The sequence below is a fragment of the Pteronotus mesoamericanus genome, unplaced genomic scaffold, assembly GCF_021234165.1.
Source record: "Pteronotus mesoamericanus isolate MK-2021 breed Mesoamerican mustached bat unplaced genomic scaffold, CSHL_Meso_final contig_98, whole genome shotgun sequence".
Taxonomy (NCBI): Eukaryota; Metazoa; Chordata; class Mammalia; order Chiroptera; family Mormoopidae; genus Pteronotus; species Pteronotus mesoamericanus.
Window position 1 is genome coordinate 3,819,090 of NW_026555295.1, and position 16,345 is coordinate 3,835,434.

Genomic DNA, 16,345 nt, shown 5'->3' on the forward strand with positions numbered 1-16,345 from the left:
GGTTATCATGTCACCTGCAAATATAGATCTTCTTTTCATTCTAGACAATTTACATTTCTTTTTCTTGCCTTATTGAAGCAGGTACCACTGTTTTGTTCCCAATCTTAGGAAGGAAACAGACTTTCACCACTATCATGTTATCTCTACTTTTTTTTTTTTGTAGATGCCCTTAATCAGGCTAAGTTTCCTTCCAATCTATTAATTACATAACTTCTCTTTTACAGTTGTTGATGTAGTGCATTTCATTGACTTTCAAATGTTAAAAGCCAACCTTGCATTCTTGAAATAAATGCCATTTGGTCATGATGTATCATCCTTTTCATGTAATGTTGGATCTGCTTTGCTAAAATTTTGTTTAGAATTTTTGCACTTATGCTGAGTTCTTTATTTCTTACACAGAAAACTTACCTAATAGTCTTGTGCTGCATAACGAAGATTCAGGCAATGATGGACCACATATATGGTGGTCACAAAGAATTTTAATGGACTTGAAAGATTCCTTTTGCCTAATGTCCTCATAACTCAGTGTGGTAGCATGATACTTTATACAAATACTTACCATTGTGTTATAATTGCCTACAGTATCCAGTACAGTACCATACTATAAAAGTTTGCAGCCTAGGAACTGTAGAGAAACAAAAATTTTCACCTGGAAATGTCTCGTTGGTATAAGGATTATTTTAGGCTGGATAACTTTAAGAAATAGAAGACATGGGAGAATTGCCGAAAACCAAGTAGAAGTTACCCTTGTAAAAGACATATTTGTAAGAGAAATCCCCAATCATACGGGTGTCTCCCTCTCTGTATCAAGAAGCGGATAACCTGATCTCTAGAAACTCTTACCAATGCAGAAGGCAACCCCTTAAATCTGCATAACACCCTTAACCCTTGATTGCAGTGCTTTTCCTGATATCTTCTCACAACTTACTCTTCCACATCCAACATCTTTTGTCTTCAGCTGAAGATGGTATTTAAAGTGGTGGTTTCAGCCATTTTGGCAAATCACTCAATTTTCCTGGGTCTCTGGCATATATACATATGCTACTGAACTTTTGTTTTCCTTTTAATCTGAACTTATTTACACGGATGTCTCAACCAAGAACCCAGAAGGATAGAAGGTAAATTATTCTTCCTCTATACAGAGCAAGTCTGAATCACACAACCTAGGTGTGTAATAGGCTATATCATCTATATTTGAAGTTGCATACTATGATGTTCATACAATAACAAAAATCAGTGATGCATTTCTAGGAATGTATCACAATCAAGTGGTGCATCACTGTATTTATTTAGGTTATTACATTTTCTTAAATAGTGAAGTTTACCTAGAATGTGTTGCTCTGCTGTACAGGGATGAGCAAAAGTAGGTTTACACTTGTCAGAGCATGTTTAGAAATTGATAATTAGGCCAAGTGTGCTTCAGTATAGGCTACAAGAATGTGAAAATAATGAAAGCAGGCAATGTGAGCATTTATGAGATTGTACCTAGGTGAACTGGACCACTGTGACATTCTTTTGAGGTAACAAAGCTATTGTAATAATCATAACCTGCATGTCTTTTTCCATACGAACTGTAAATCTACTTTTGCCTAACCATGTATGAGTATATGAAAATACAATTTTCAAAATGTTTCCATATAGCAATAACTAAAATGTATTTAATCATTTTAATATTATCACACTTAAAAGATACCAAAATACTGAACAACCTAATAGATATTTCACATTTATAACTTTCCTCAGGTCTCCTAAAGCCATTTGGGATGAATAAAAGCATCCTTATTGCCCTTATGCCCTCTGCTTAGATTTTATTTCTGGTTTACCAAACTCCAAACAGGCAAAAAAGAAAAAGAGAGAGAAAGAGAGAGAGAGACAGAGAGAGAGAGAGAGAGAAAGAAACAAATTAATAAGGTTAGTAAATTAATCAAGGCAAAATTATAGTTATAGAAAAACAGAGAAGATATTCTCATTTGTATACCCTAGAATAATTCATTCTTTTTGTTTTTTAGTCCTCACTCAAGGAAATGTTTCCATTGATTTTCAGAGAGAAAGGAAGGGAGAGAAAGTGAGAGAAACATCAATTGGTTGTCTCCCATAAGCGCCCCAACTGGGGATTGAACCTGCAACCAAGGCATGTACCCTGACTGGGAATCAAACCAGCAATCTTTTGGTGTACAGAACCACACTCCAACCAAATGAGCCATGCAGCCAGGGCTGATTCATTCTTTAATACAAAAAACAATGAGCATCATATTTAAACAGTCCTTAATGTACTTTTAGTTAGCTCTTTAAGTTTTATACTATAAAATAATACCAGAACAAACAAATTATTTTGTGTGCTAATTAAAACTGAAGGAAATGGTGTAATTGTCTAGGTATTCATTTGAAAGAAATCATTCTAATCCCAATACAGTTTTAACTTGCCCTGTGACTTTCAGAATAACGGTATTCATTTCTCACCTATACAATTATGTAGCTGGATCAAATGATATCTAAAGCTTCTGACAGTTCTAAATGTTAATGATGCTGTATTACTTATATATATAGCCAATCCGCTTTTTTCCCTAAATGAAACTTCTTAAATCAGCATTTTCTCTAAAAATGGTGGAAAATTTCCAAAACACATCACATTTTAGAAAATTCAAATTCAAATCTATTTCAGACTAGGAATTGAAAATAGTAATTTCCTTACAAACAAAATGAGTCCTTTATTTCCTATCAACCGTGTTCCTAAGAATATGAAAGTATTACTTAAACTTCAGAAATAGTTTAAGGAGCAGTTACTGAAAGTCAAAACTAAAAAAGTAGTCTTCCTTAATTTAGTAAGTTGAAGCTTTGTATTAGGAAAACACTTATCACAATAAAAAATTAAATAGACAACCTGTTTTTTGAAAATCATTTGCAATCACCATATTAAAAAAAATAACTACTTTCCTCTATATAATTCTACTACATAATCATTAACTTTCCTAAATTTTCAAAACTTACATGCAATTACTTTCACGTATATCTCCAAGAAAAGGTTTCACTGACCAATGCAAACAGTGATTTATTAAATAAAGTAGAAGTCCATGCTTTATAATTCAGCATTAAATTTCTCACAGAGAAATCAAGAAACAACATTTCCTATCATTGATAGTTATCAATTTAAGTCCTTCACCTAATATTTCACTGAAGAAGTCAAGTGGGAGCTGCCTTTACAGATGATGCCAGTGCTTTGGCCATTCTTCGAACAAGTGCTTCTTGTCTTTTTTTCTGAATTTCTTCAGGAGAATACTTTCTATTTTTCTCTTCTTCCTCTAAAAATTAAATAAAATATAGATACTAGTTTTATAGGCCATAAAGTCATTTTTAATATAAATTTTAATTTTAATTTTTTTTACTACCCAGTCTGCCACACTGGTTTGGCTATTAAATCACACTAAACTACTGAATACATGATTTCAAATACTGCTCTAATGCTCTAGGCCAAAAGAAAACAAATCATTGATCAATCTGTCCCTACTGATGCACTCTTTCCACTGTGTGATAAAATTCATTTAATTAAAAATGGTACACTTTGAATATTCAGTAAATAATTGTTGTGCATAATGACATCTAATTTATATAACTAATGAACAAGTACATTCGAAAAACAAACTGGGATTTTAAATGTAAAGTAGTTAAAATATAATAAATTAAATTAGATACCAATACCTCAAATAGTGTATTTTAAGATAAGCTATACTTCTATTCACTTCTGTAGAACTCCAAAATTTTCATTTCAGCCATCCAGGAAAAATATTTTATTATTATAGACTGAAATCCAGCATGTCAATAAACACGTAACTACTCACTGTCAGGTATCTTTTTATTTGGAGGACACATTTTATATAAACATTAGAAAATTATTTTAAAAAGCAGAATATCTGAAATCTTCAATTTGAATGTCTTTTTAATATATAAAAATGTGAAACATTCTTATATATTCTTATGTAGCATACTTTAGTGTATACTTCACATAAACATACTATAAAATAAACAATGTTTTAAATTAAGTAAATAAAAATAAGGTCTATTTTAACAAACATCCAGTTCTACCTCTGCCAAAATACTGAGTTCTAATATAATGAATTTAATTCAATAGTTGTCACTTTGAGCTAAAATATTAACAAGAATCAAACTTTAGATAGCAAACCTATTACCTCATTTAAATGTTTTAAAATTGAGACCATCACCTTAATACGTATTAAAATGACCTTGTATTGTACTCATAAAACTGTTTATGTTGTAAAATTTGTCTTTCAGAGAAGTAAATAAGAATTTATGATCCTGTCAGCAGAGAAATGTTATTTACACTGACATTGAAACAAAGGTTCAGAATTTTTTTTTTACATTTCTCTTGTTAACTAAGGGAAATATATATCTAAAATATACCACCTATCTTCCCTTTCTTTCTTGGTATAATGTGAATGGGAACAGATGTTCAGGGTAAGAGAAGATACATTTTAAATAAACTCCCTAGTGATTCTGATGTCTTTTATTTCCTAAACTAATTATCTTACAGAGTGTAACTTTTTTTTCCTTACTGAAAGATTCTACAATATACTTTAAAATTAGCTAAACTAATTATCTAATATTTTAGTCTCAAAGCTGAGAAACGCAAGAAATTCACAGTACATATACACACAGTTTACATTCAATCAACCATAAGTTTGGAAGGAACACAGGTTAATAATCCATGACAATAGAAAAGAACATAGCTCCCTAAAATTGGCCTTACAGTTGGCTTGGTGATATTGTGGGAAATAATTTCAAAGGATATAATAAAGTCACACCATGAAAATTTGAATTAGAGCCATCCATTTCTCTCATCAGCCCTTCCTTTAACTCAATCTGCAATAAAAATACATAGCAAAGTCTCAAACTATTGCAAGGTACAAAGCAACAGTGGCTCTTAATCTTTAACTTAAAGCAAGGGTCAGCAAATTTTTTTTTTTTTTTTTTTTGGGTAAAGGGCCAGAAAGTAAATATGTTAACCTTTGAGGGTCATCTGGTCTCTTATCCTAACTGCTCAGCTCTGTCACTGGAGGATGAAAACAGCCACAAACAATACATAAACAAATGATGTGTTTCTGTTTAAATACGAATGTATGTAGGGAAAATAAAATTGGGATTATAATTTTTAAAGTCATGAAATACTGTTCTTCTTTTGATTTTTCAGTCATTCATAGCGTGAAAACCGTCTCAGCATGCTGGCTATACAAAAACAGGCCACACAGGCTGGATGGATTTGGACAGACCATGGTTTGCCAAACCCTGCCTTAAAGGAATGAGGCCCTTAAATGGGTTTTGTTTCAAAGACATTTTGCAGAAGAGCAGTTAGCTATATAACAAAGTAAAAGAAAGTGGGATCAATAGAAATATTAAGGTTAATATTCATTAGCATATTAGGTGCTAAAAATCAACTCAAACGAAAATTTGGTAAGGTAAACTGAAAGGCAGATTATTATTTATTTATAAAAATGCAGACAGGTTAGTAGATATAGGTTTTGGGAAACCTTAAATGTTCTAGAATGATTTAGTCTTTAATGGCATTATAACTATATGTTTACATATTCATTTTGGAAGCATGGGTCAATTAATTATACTTATTTGAATATAAATATTTAAAATTATTACAGATTGAAAATTCTTAATGTTTCAAAATATCTAGTTTGGGCCATAATACAGAGATATATTCATTGTCAGTATTGATAAGAATAGAGATTGCTGTAACTTTTTGGGAAGATTTGGTGATAGTCATCAAAATTCAAACCATTCTCCATCAATTTTTCAGTAATTAACAGATATAATCACAAGAGCATGTAGAAATGTATGTAGAAGGATATTCACTGGAGGATTGTTTGTAATGCAAAAACCTGCAACCAAACTAAACTTCCATCAACAGAGTTCAATAAATTGTTACATCCATATAATACCATACTATGTAATTATTAAAAGGACTGAAGCAAATCTATATGTAAGAACAGGAAAAGATAGTTTCAATATATGAAGTGAAGGCAAAGCCAAGTTGTCAAGTAGAGGGTATATAGTATATAATTCTATCTATTTAAATAGCTCTATAGGTATATACACACATATTTTTATACACACAAAAAAATGTTACATGATGTATTCCAAACTGTCAGCAGTGGCTTTTCCTGAGAAATGCTTGTGGAAGAGGAGAAATAGAGGACTTTTACATTTTTTTTAAAGGGGGGCGGAAATCATGTAAATAGGAAAGTTCTAAGAGTAATACCAACAAAAGCATTATCTGGAATCTAAGCAATGATCTAATGTTAAAAGAAAAAAAACTTTCTCATATTAGCATTGATCTACATAATAGATAAGAAGCCTAAAGTGACCTCCAAGTGAAGGAGAGTAATTAAGAAAATCTATCATTAAAAGTACAGTAAATGCCATCACGGAAGTTAGCACTGGGTATTGGAGTAAGCCAGAGAAAGTGAACGTTAAATCATTCTGGAGGTGGTTAAAAACACTATTTCAAAGGACAAATGGAAAATGGCATTTGGTGGGGGCACTATTCCTGGTGAAGGAAATAGCATATGCAGGCATGAGACTGTGAGAAACCACTGGGCATTAAGAAGCACTAGTAGTTACACCAGGCATATTCCCTTTTAAAAAATACTATGATATCAGTAAATAACAGACCTCTTAAGTTACACAGCATGATACTCATTCAAATACTTATTAAACATCTTCTAAGTGGCAGGTATTGTGGTAGTTGTAGGTACTCATTGATAAGACAGTAATCAGTATCTAATTATGATTTTAAAAGGTGAAGGAAATGAGAGATGATGGAAATAAGGAAAAGACTTACTTATAGATTGTTCAAGGAAGGCCTCCGTGAAAGGGTAGGTAATGTAAGAGACAGAAAGATAAAAAAGCACCAACCAAAGACTAGGATGGGGAGGGGGCGGACAAACACTGGAAAGTAGTTTTAGTTGGAAATAGCATAGTCAATGGTCCAGAACTAGGGAAGAAACTTTCTTTTGAGGAAATGAAAGACACCTGGTACAGCTGAAGCTTAGTACATAAGGAAAAAAAGAGGGCAGGCAGACGAAGGGAAGATAATCGAAGGCTTTGCAGATAACAGTGTAAAGTTCTACTTTATTTGAAACAGAATGGTCAGACACTGAAGGCTGTGGTTAAGCATAGGAATGCATGTTTACCCATTTGTAAAAGATTATTCTGCTCTTTGGAGACTAGAATTGGAAAGGGACAGGTAAAAAAAAACTGCAGTAGTTCAGTCAATAAAGGTTGCCTTGGAAAACGGTGGTAGCAGTAGACAGTTAAATGGGTAATTTTGAGATATTTTTGTGGTAGCAACAACAGAACTTGTTGATGGAAAGAAGAATTTGAGAAAATAAAAATTGGAAGAATGAAAGAAGACTGGTTGTACTCAGTAAGTAAATAAGAATTCTTATCAAAACTAACAGAGTTTTATATCAGCTATTAAAGGTGTTTAATTAAAATGCCCTAAATTTTCAATTATTATTCACCTCAGTGTTCTGCTAAACAAAGACTATCCAAGTTTTAAAACAATTGGATATTTTAATACAATCTCATACCGTATATATCCTAACATACGATTTTCCAGAAAATAATTCAGAAAACATTCACCATATGTTTACTGAGTGCCTACTATATGCTAGTCACTGTGTTAAATGTTGGTAAAGAACTTGAAGCAGTCTTTTGGAAACATAAATTACGCACTTGGTATATTACTGCACAATTATTCACAAGAAATATTTAATGATTTATAGTTAAACATCATAGTTTTTGCCACACACGTTATGCAAATTTAATATAACAAAAATCTAGTTAGGCTACTTTCCAAGATGATGCCTTTCAAAGAAAATGATTTCATACATACCTTTTGAAGGTTGTTTCAAAGATTGAGGTTTCATCAAAGATTCCTGTTGAATAGCTTTCCCACCTGAGTTAACAGTTTTGTTTTTCTCCAAACTCTGTAAAATTTTGGTATCAGAGATACTTCCTGTTATGCAATTTTGATTAATCTGGGAAAGAACCGAAGTATTTTTGATCTTTGTAAATGTATACTTAGAAAATCTAACTGTTCCATTAAGGTCACTCTGATCTTCATCTGTTATGGTCCTATGAGACAGAGTCCTAGTATTCAATTTCTTTTCATAGGTAGCTATTTGTGTACTCATTTGATCTGAATTCACATTCAAACTTGAACTTCTTGGAAGAACCAATTTGGAACTATTCACTTGAATTGGAACACCAGTATTATTCCAAGAGACTGGAAGATTATTGATTGGACAATTTGAGTTCTTAGAGTATAGAGTAAAATTTGTTGTAGTACCTAAAAACCTTGTAGAATTTCCACAAATTTTCCCTTTCTGCATCTTCACTGATTTATTTATTTGTGAGCTATCTGTCAGCGAAGAGGATTGTGCTGAAACACTGCTCAGATTCAAATGTGTTGACTGCACCAACTGACTTCCTTTTTTAGATGTAATAAACATGTTTTTGGCTCCATGTTTGGAACTGTTATTAATCTCAAGTATACTTTCTGATGTTTTGCTGTCCTTTCTCAAGTCTTGCTGCTGAGTTAGTCTTTCAAAATCATCACATGCTTGGTATAGTAAGTCATCCTCTACATCATCAGCTTCCCAGGTATTCTCTAATTGATGACATGCTATAATCATTTCATTGGCAAATGATGGGTCATTCCAATCATCAGAGAAAGAACTGAGCTTTGACGCATTTGTCTGACTTGAATTGCTCAAAGCAGCAGAGTCAAACAGAACTCTATTAGAATGTGTTTTAAAAGACTGATTAAAAATGGACTTGTTTTTTTGTTCATTAGAATATCCTGTGTTCGAAGTAGACTTTTTTTGAGAAGTATTTACATTAGAAATAAATCTAGTATGGATATTTTCCTTTACTTTTGTCAGAGCAGGAGCAACTGCACAATCTTGAGTTTTATTTTGAATGACTTTATTGAAAGATTTCTCAAATTTCACTTTATTTCCAATGGATAATAATTTGTTTGGCTTCTCAGTTGAATCTGGTGAAAATGTGTATTTTCCAGCATCTATTAATTCATTGGTATGTGTCTTTGAAGAAACACCTAGTAAAATTTTTGAATCTCTAAACCCAGCATCTAGACTTATATTCATTTTTGAGTTATTTTTATCATTTTCACTCTTAAAGTTACAAATTTCCTTTCGATCAACAATCTGGGCTGTTTCAGGAGCAAGAAAGGGTTCAGACATTTCTACATTTTCTGTAATGAAAGGTTCATTACTTAGTAAGTTTTCCCAATCATCCTCAAAATCACTAGTAGTAAATGCATCCATGCACTTATTAAAAGCTTTTGGATCCTTAGTACTGGAAGTCATATAAGATTTTGTCCTTCCAGGAGTATCTGCTTGATGAGAAAGTGATGTTGGGGGTTTATTTGGCAGTTTTTCAGTGACCTGAGTTTCATTAGTAATGATTTTCTCCTCTTTCAAAGCACTTTTCTTTCCAAAGGTAGTATCAGTGGTCCAAAAATCATCTGAAAGATCCTGGCTTAACTGTCCACTACATTTCTGGGTAGAACCATCAAAAATGGCATTAAAGGCTGCTTCAGCGTTTTGGTCAAATGGCTTCTGACTGCTATATTGATCATTTACCACAGATACCTTGGTGTTTCCTTTCATTGGCTTCTTTATTATAGCATTATCTATTTCGGGAACTATATCATGTAATAACCGCATCTGTACATTGTCTTTATAATTATTTAAAGCCTCTGCTTCTGAAATCATCTGGATAAAATCATGATTCTTCTTGTTTTGCTCTTGAATCACATCGAGCTCTTCCATATTTTTATCAAATTGCTTAGCTAATTTCATAAGTTCTTCTTCTTGATTTTGTGTTTTTAACCTATTAAAATATTTAAAAATTATAAGAAAAGTTCTAAGGGTTATTATAAATATTCAATTGTTATTTAACATTTTAATGTTAAAACTTGAAATTTTTAACACATTATAATTATTTTAAGACAAAAATTTTACATGTCAAAACTAAGGAAAAGTTTTTTATAAATTCACAAAACCAAAAGAGAACATTACTGGAAATATTTACTTCATTGAATGTCAGAAAAACTAAAGTTTGAACTTACTTTGTACAGCTGATTTTTGCTCTTGATTTTCCCTTTGCAACATTAGGAGTACAAGGAATAGCAGATTCACCAATCCACACACCCAACATGGAGTCTGTTGCTGGTTTTTCATCCTTTGGCAGAAAGGGGGAAAAAAGGCAGAAAGGGAAAAAAAGAGGTGTAAAGTACAAAAAAAAAATTTCCTCAACTAATTCTGTCTGGTAGGTGATAATTACTAAACAACCTCTAAAACAAGGAAAAGCTGGAGGACGGTAGAACAAGTTGCAGGAAACGATACATTTATGTTTCTGGGAACAAAAACATTCAGAATTTTGAATTCTTTAATTTCAAAAAGTATTATGGTCTAGTAATTTGATTATTTAACAAATGTGTATTTAATAATAAAAGCACATTTTTATCAACAGAAAGCTGATCAACATATAAGTTATTCATAAAAATAGACATATAAGAAATAAACTGTTAGCAGAAATCATGAGTTAAGAATAAAGACACATATGAATTCTTTCTATGTCACCTGATTCTCCAGATTTTCCCTATCCCCATTATAATCTTTATCTAAACTTGGACAGCCTATGCTAACCTGAATTAAGAACACTTAGATAGAATTAAGGTCAGGAATGAGTCAGAGATGAGTACAAGGTTAGAACTAATGCAAAAAGTAAGGTTAGGGAAAAGCCATTTAAGTGTTGCTATGCCTTTCAGTTACTTGATCATGTAAAATATTGGAGAATGAGTTTATGCATTAGTTACAAACCAAACCAACAAATCAAATAGGTTAGCCATTTTCTACTCTATTTTTATAGTACCTAGAATGAACATAAATATCATTCAAGGTAAAAATATTCTTATTACTAGATTATAGGTTACTTATAAGAATTATTCTATGACAGTTCAGCATCTAGCAAAATGCCGGACATAAAGATGTCAGTTCATGTTTATTTACTAGAATCAATTGATCACCAAGCAGTTTTCTTAGATGTCCAGTTGATTACAGTAGATTTTAGCTTTGCAAAATACTTTAAAAATATCAGTAATTTCACCTTCTATATATATATATTTTTCCCTTTTGTTTTCATAACAAACTTGATTTAGGAAAAACATTCTTACTGATTTAATTACGGACTTTCTTTTTTTTTGTCCATTTGCCAAATAACTTTATATATCTAATTGTATACAGATACGAGTCCTTTGTATATTTTTATATTATTTGTTATATTTTAATAACTTTATTAAAAATTACACAGTACCATCCAGGTGCTGTAGTAAGATTATATAAACACATTATTTAATCCTAAAGAATACACACTGTGTAGAGTTATAAAAATGATGGGAAAATATACCCCCATCTTCAAACAAACAGCACTGCATAAAAAGTGTAATGAATGTCCTATTAAAATGGAAGTGCATATTCCTTTTTAAAAAAATGCCATTTCTAATAATATTAAGGTGATAAGTAATTATTTGAGGACAACTCACCTAAAAATAAACAAAATGAATGTCATTTTTAAAAAGACCTTGATACCACTAAAGATTGTTTTAAAACTACTCAGCTGAAAAGGGTAACATTTAAAAGCAACTAATTTCACTGTATTTTTTTCTTACACACAAGTTACCACTTGCATGCTGTTGCCATTTCTTTCTGTGAGCTATTTTTTCCAGCCCACTTAAGTAAAGAGTCCAACAATTTACTCAACTATCTTTTTATCACTATTTAGGCTGGCCAGCCTAAACACATTTTATTATGTTTCTTTCATGTGAAACCCACAATTAATGAAGATCTATTGTTAATTCATGAAGTAAGTAGTATTATGGTATAAATGCTATTTAACTAATGAACCAAATGGAAAATGAATTTCTATGACATGCCAAACATGGAATGTAGAGAGCTAGTAGCAACAGAGTTGTTTTGACTATCACAGTTGTAATTTTGGATATTTTATAGCCATTAAGAAAAACTTTATTTCCTGCCTCCTCCACCTGGATTATGCTGATTCCCTGTAACCACAGTTTGGGTCAGGGCCATCTATTGTTTTTGATCAAGATAGTCACTATCCATTGGTGTGTTAAGCAAAAATCCTATACTTCCTACAGATAAGACACTAAGCAAAAATTGGATGTTTTCTGGATTTATATTTGTTTAATAAGAGGGGAAAAAAGAGAGTAAAGAGGTTCAGAACAAGACCTAAGTTAATATTTCTGTTTTTCTCAAGCAGTACAAGAAATAAAGAAAAAGACACTTTTGCAGACGGTTCCATTACAGCAAATAATTTAACTATCCTAATTAATTTTAACAAAACCTTGTATTTATAGTGATCTATAGTTTACAAAGACTTGTTATCTAATATAATCTTCATAATAATTCAATAAAGGAAGTAAGACAAGTAGTTCTATTTTATGGCTGAATGAACTGAAGTTCTGAGAGCTCAAGTGACTTGCTGAGGGTAACCCAGTATAAAAGGCAGTCTGAGAACTAACTCCAAATACTGTTTTTTCACTTTTACAATGTTTCTTAATGATCTTGTAATTCAGCAGTATTAAGAGCAGTTTCAATGGGGAAAAATTGCCCTACAGACAGTAAACAATTACCAATCACAAAAAAAGCTTAAATTTTTATTGTCTGATTCTATTATTTTAGTAACTTGAAAATGATGCCATATATTGTGAAACAATATTAAAAACAAAATAAATACAAAGATCTAGTCAAAATCATCATCTAAAAAACTGAATGATGTTTTTTATGATGTTTAGGAAAATATATATTACCAATTTTTCATTGTTTCTATTTTCAAAATAATGAATTTCAGCAGTAGAAAATGCAGAAGTAGTATCCGCTGCTCTATTTTTGGAAAAGAGAATTGTAAAAGACAAAACATTTTTCATATAAATTAACTATACAAGGACTTAGTGGCATAAAATGAATTATAAAACAGTGATATTTACCTGAGGAGCAATACGGTTAACAATATGTGAGATCTCATCACTATCTGTGGTGTAAACCTTTTTTTTTCTTACTTTACCTAAAGAAACAGACATATTTCTATAAATAATAGTTTTAAAAATCTATTATAAAAAATACCGGTCACTTGTTAGAAAACAATTTTAAATAGCACAGCTTAGATCACTGTGCACTGTGATTTCACATGCGTATTATAGCAATACAATCAGATAAGATTTTCAAAAAACGTCTATTGTAAAAAGTTCTTGATGTTCTTTCACTGAAATTCAACAGTTAAATCTTATTCATTTCTTAAATAGTCACCCAGATAAAAATGTTAATAACAAATTACCTAACTGTTTGGTCATTGGAGAATTTTGATCCCAAAAAATATCATTCTGTCCATCTGGATCATTAGGAGAACAGAAGGTAGAGGACAATAAATCCATTTTCAGCACTCTCTTTGGTGTTTCATACTTTTCTACATAAAATAAGATTAAAATAGCAATTATTGCATTTTAAAGCACTACTACACAATACCCCAATGTTAAATAATAGCTTTTAACAAGATTACTTTTTATAGTACAATTATATAATTTTCTCCCAGAGATGATTTAAAATAAATTTTCACAACTTAAATATTTGTTTCACATAAAAAAAATCCTAATACTTCTCATATTTAATCCTGTAACTAGCAAGTATCTTAAGATAATCTAGTTGGTCTGTGAATGTATAATACTGTATGCCCGCGGTATACTCTAGTCACTCCATTCATTGCCACTGGAACTTGGAGGCTTTGGGAACCACCTGTAACTTACAGACACATTTAAACAATCAAAAGCATCTCAACAGAAACCTCAATAAAAGTCTTTTTAGCCCGGTTTCACCAGCGCTATCTAACTTACACCAATTACTAAAAAGCTTTAGCGATCCACTTCTTGGAGTTTTTCTATTATTACTCTTACACTTTCTAGAGAGTTGTTCTTGTTCATTCCGGTGTTGCTTCTGGGGAGTAAACCAAACGCAAGTAAGGTAACAAAAGCCTTGTTTTAAGAACACGCTCTAGGAAACAGCTTTAGTGTGAATTTCACTTCTAACTAGAATTTATTGGAAAATTTTCAAAAATGTAAAATCAAAAATTGATCAGAATACTCCGAGGGCCTACTTTGAGGGGTGTTATACATAGGAACTTCCGGTTTATTCATAATGAGATGGGACTTCACCGAGGCTTTGAGAATATAGATACCTATAGCTTTTCATATTGTTCCTTCTCTAAAGCAAGTCGGGGCAAAAGTTTAAGCGGTAATAATTCCCCTAGGAATAAGCTCAAGGCAGCAGGTCTATCAGGTATTCCTTCTTGCTCCGCCACGGCGGACGACTTGGAGGAAAAGCCTAGAAATTAGCTGCACGCCCTCCCTCAAACACGTAACTCCCATACGACCTATTTCTGTGGCAGGGTCAAGCGGGTGATTATACCTAACGGGGTACTGCTCAAAATCGGGACCGTGGGGAAATGTGTCGGGTTAGTTTTGGACTCACGAGGGGAGAAGCCCTGAGAAAGACAACACCAGCCCCACTCCCACCCCTGGTTTCCCAGTTGCAAGCTGGGCTGTGGGGCTGAAATGCAGATGCCTAGAGTGGCCACACTGCCCACGTCTCACCCTCGGGGTTACTTTTACTGCACGAAGCGGCTACTGGAAGCGGCTCTTGCTGCGGAATGGGCTGGGGAGGACCACCTCCGGCCCCGCTGAACCCCGATCTGCGGGCCGACCTCAGCCGCCTCTTCCCTGACTCGACCACCGAGCTGCATTCCTCTGCCGCCGCCGCCGCTTTGCGCGGCGTATTCTTCAGGCCAGGGCTGTCCCCAAGTTTTCTTCGCCGACTCATTGCCTAGGATCCCCCTTCACCAGCCGTTCTTCCTTTCACATTTTGCACAGGTAGAATAGGGTAGTGGAATTACAAAACGGGCCGGCGCTAACGGCCGCCGCCATTTTTGCCGATGGCGCGCCAGTAAGAGACGACCGCTGATTGGCTGAGTCTGGCGAGGGGTGGTGCAGTCCTTGTGCTGGTGGAGCGCGCGCTTCCGCAGCCCGCCTCCGAGCCTTCTGGGCTCTGGCAGAAGTCATCCTGATTGGAAAGGAGCGCTAGAGATGGTAGTGTGTGCATTAGTAACTGACAGTGAGAACGTACGAGGTGAGAAAAAGATTTAATCCACTGACATCTATTCATTGAATTTGCAACTAGATTTACATATAACTAATCCAGATTACTGTAGGATTTAGCACTTTCAAGAAATAAAAGGTATAGGGTAGGGAGGAAGCAATAAAACTTTTTTCATAGATGGTACCTGCGTAGAAATATCAAAAAATGTAGGAAAAATTATTAAATGCACAAATTAATAAAGTAGCTGTACAAAGTCAATATTCAAAGATCAACTGTGTTTCGATAGATTAGTAACAAACATTGCCATTTTAAAGACCATTCATTTTAGCATACAAGATATCAAATAACAAGGAATAAATTTAACAAAGGATTGCAACACCCCTACAGAGAATAACGCAATATTTTTTAAAGGAACTGAACACGTAAATAAAAGACAGATAAATATATGTTGATAGGTTGCAAGACTCCATTTTGTTACAATGTTCTCAGATCTATGGATTCAATGCAAATCCATTCAAAATTGCAGTAAAATTGTGTAATAAACTTGTATATGACAAGTTTATTTTAAAATGTGTATGGAACTACAAAGGGCTACAAATGTCCAAGAAACTCTTGCACAATAATGAAGTCGGATATCCACCATGTATCAATATTTATAAAGTTATGGTAATAAAGACAGTGTAAAATAATGAAAGGATAGACAAACAGATGAACAAAACAGACTAGAAAGCACAGAAGTGGACCTTTACATAAATGAACACTTGATTTAATATCAATTTGATATTCACATGGGAAAAGAAACTTAACCTCTATGTCAAACCATATCCCCAAATTAAGTTGCAATTGATTATATATTTAATTGTAAAAAAAATAAAATAATTAACATTCTAGAAGTTGATATAAATTGTCTTCATAACAGAGAACGAATTTTAAATTGAACAAGAAAGGTCACCAGCTATAAAGAAAATAATTATAAATTTGACAACAGTACATTGATAACTCAAGATCTGATGCCTATCCAAAGACAACATTAAAGAGAATGAAAAGCAAAGTACAGATTGGGAGAA

General features: G+C 32.9%; 1 protein-coding gene across 1 annotated transcript; it reads right to left on the reverse strand.

Moving 5' to 3' along the window:
- Window positions 1–3,180: 3,180 nt before the first annotated feature.
- ETAA1 (ETAA1 activator of ATR kinase) lies at window positions 3,181–15,110 on the reverse strand. The gene is made up of 6 exons (XM_054586953.1): window positions 14,777–15,110; window positions 13,468–13,596; window positions 13,121–13,197; window positions 10,181–10,293; window positions 7,919–9,942; window positions 3,181–3,299 (listed from the first exon to the last, which is right to left on the reverse strand). Exons 1-6 carry the CDS (start codon window positions 15,000–15,002, stop codon window positions 3,181–3,183), a joined length of 2,688 nt encoding a protein of 895 aa, XP_054442928.1. The 5' UTR covers window positions 15,003–15,110.
- Window positions 15,111–16,345: the final 1,235 nt, after the last annotated feature.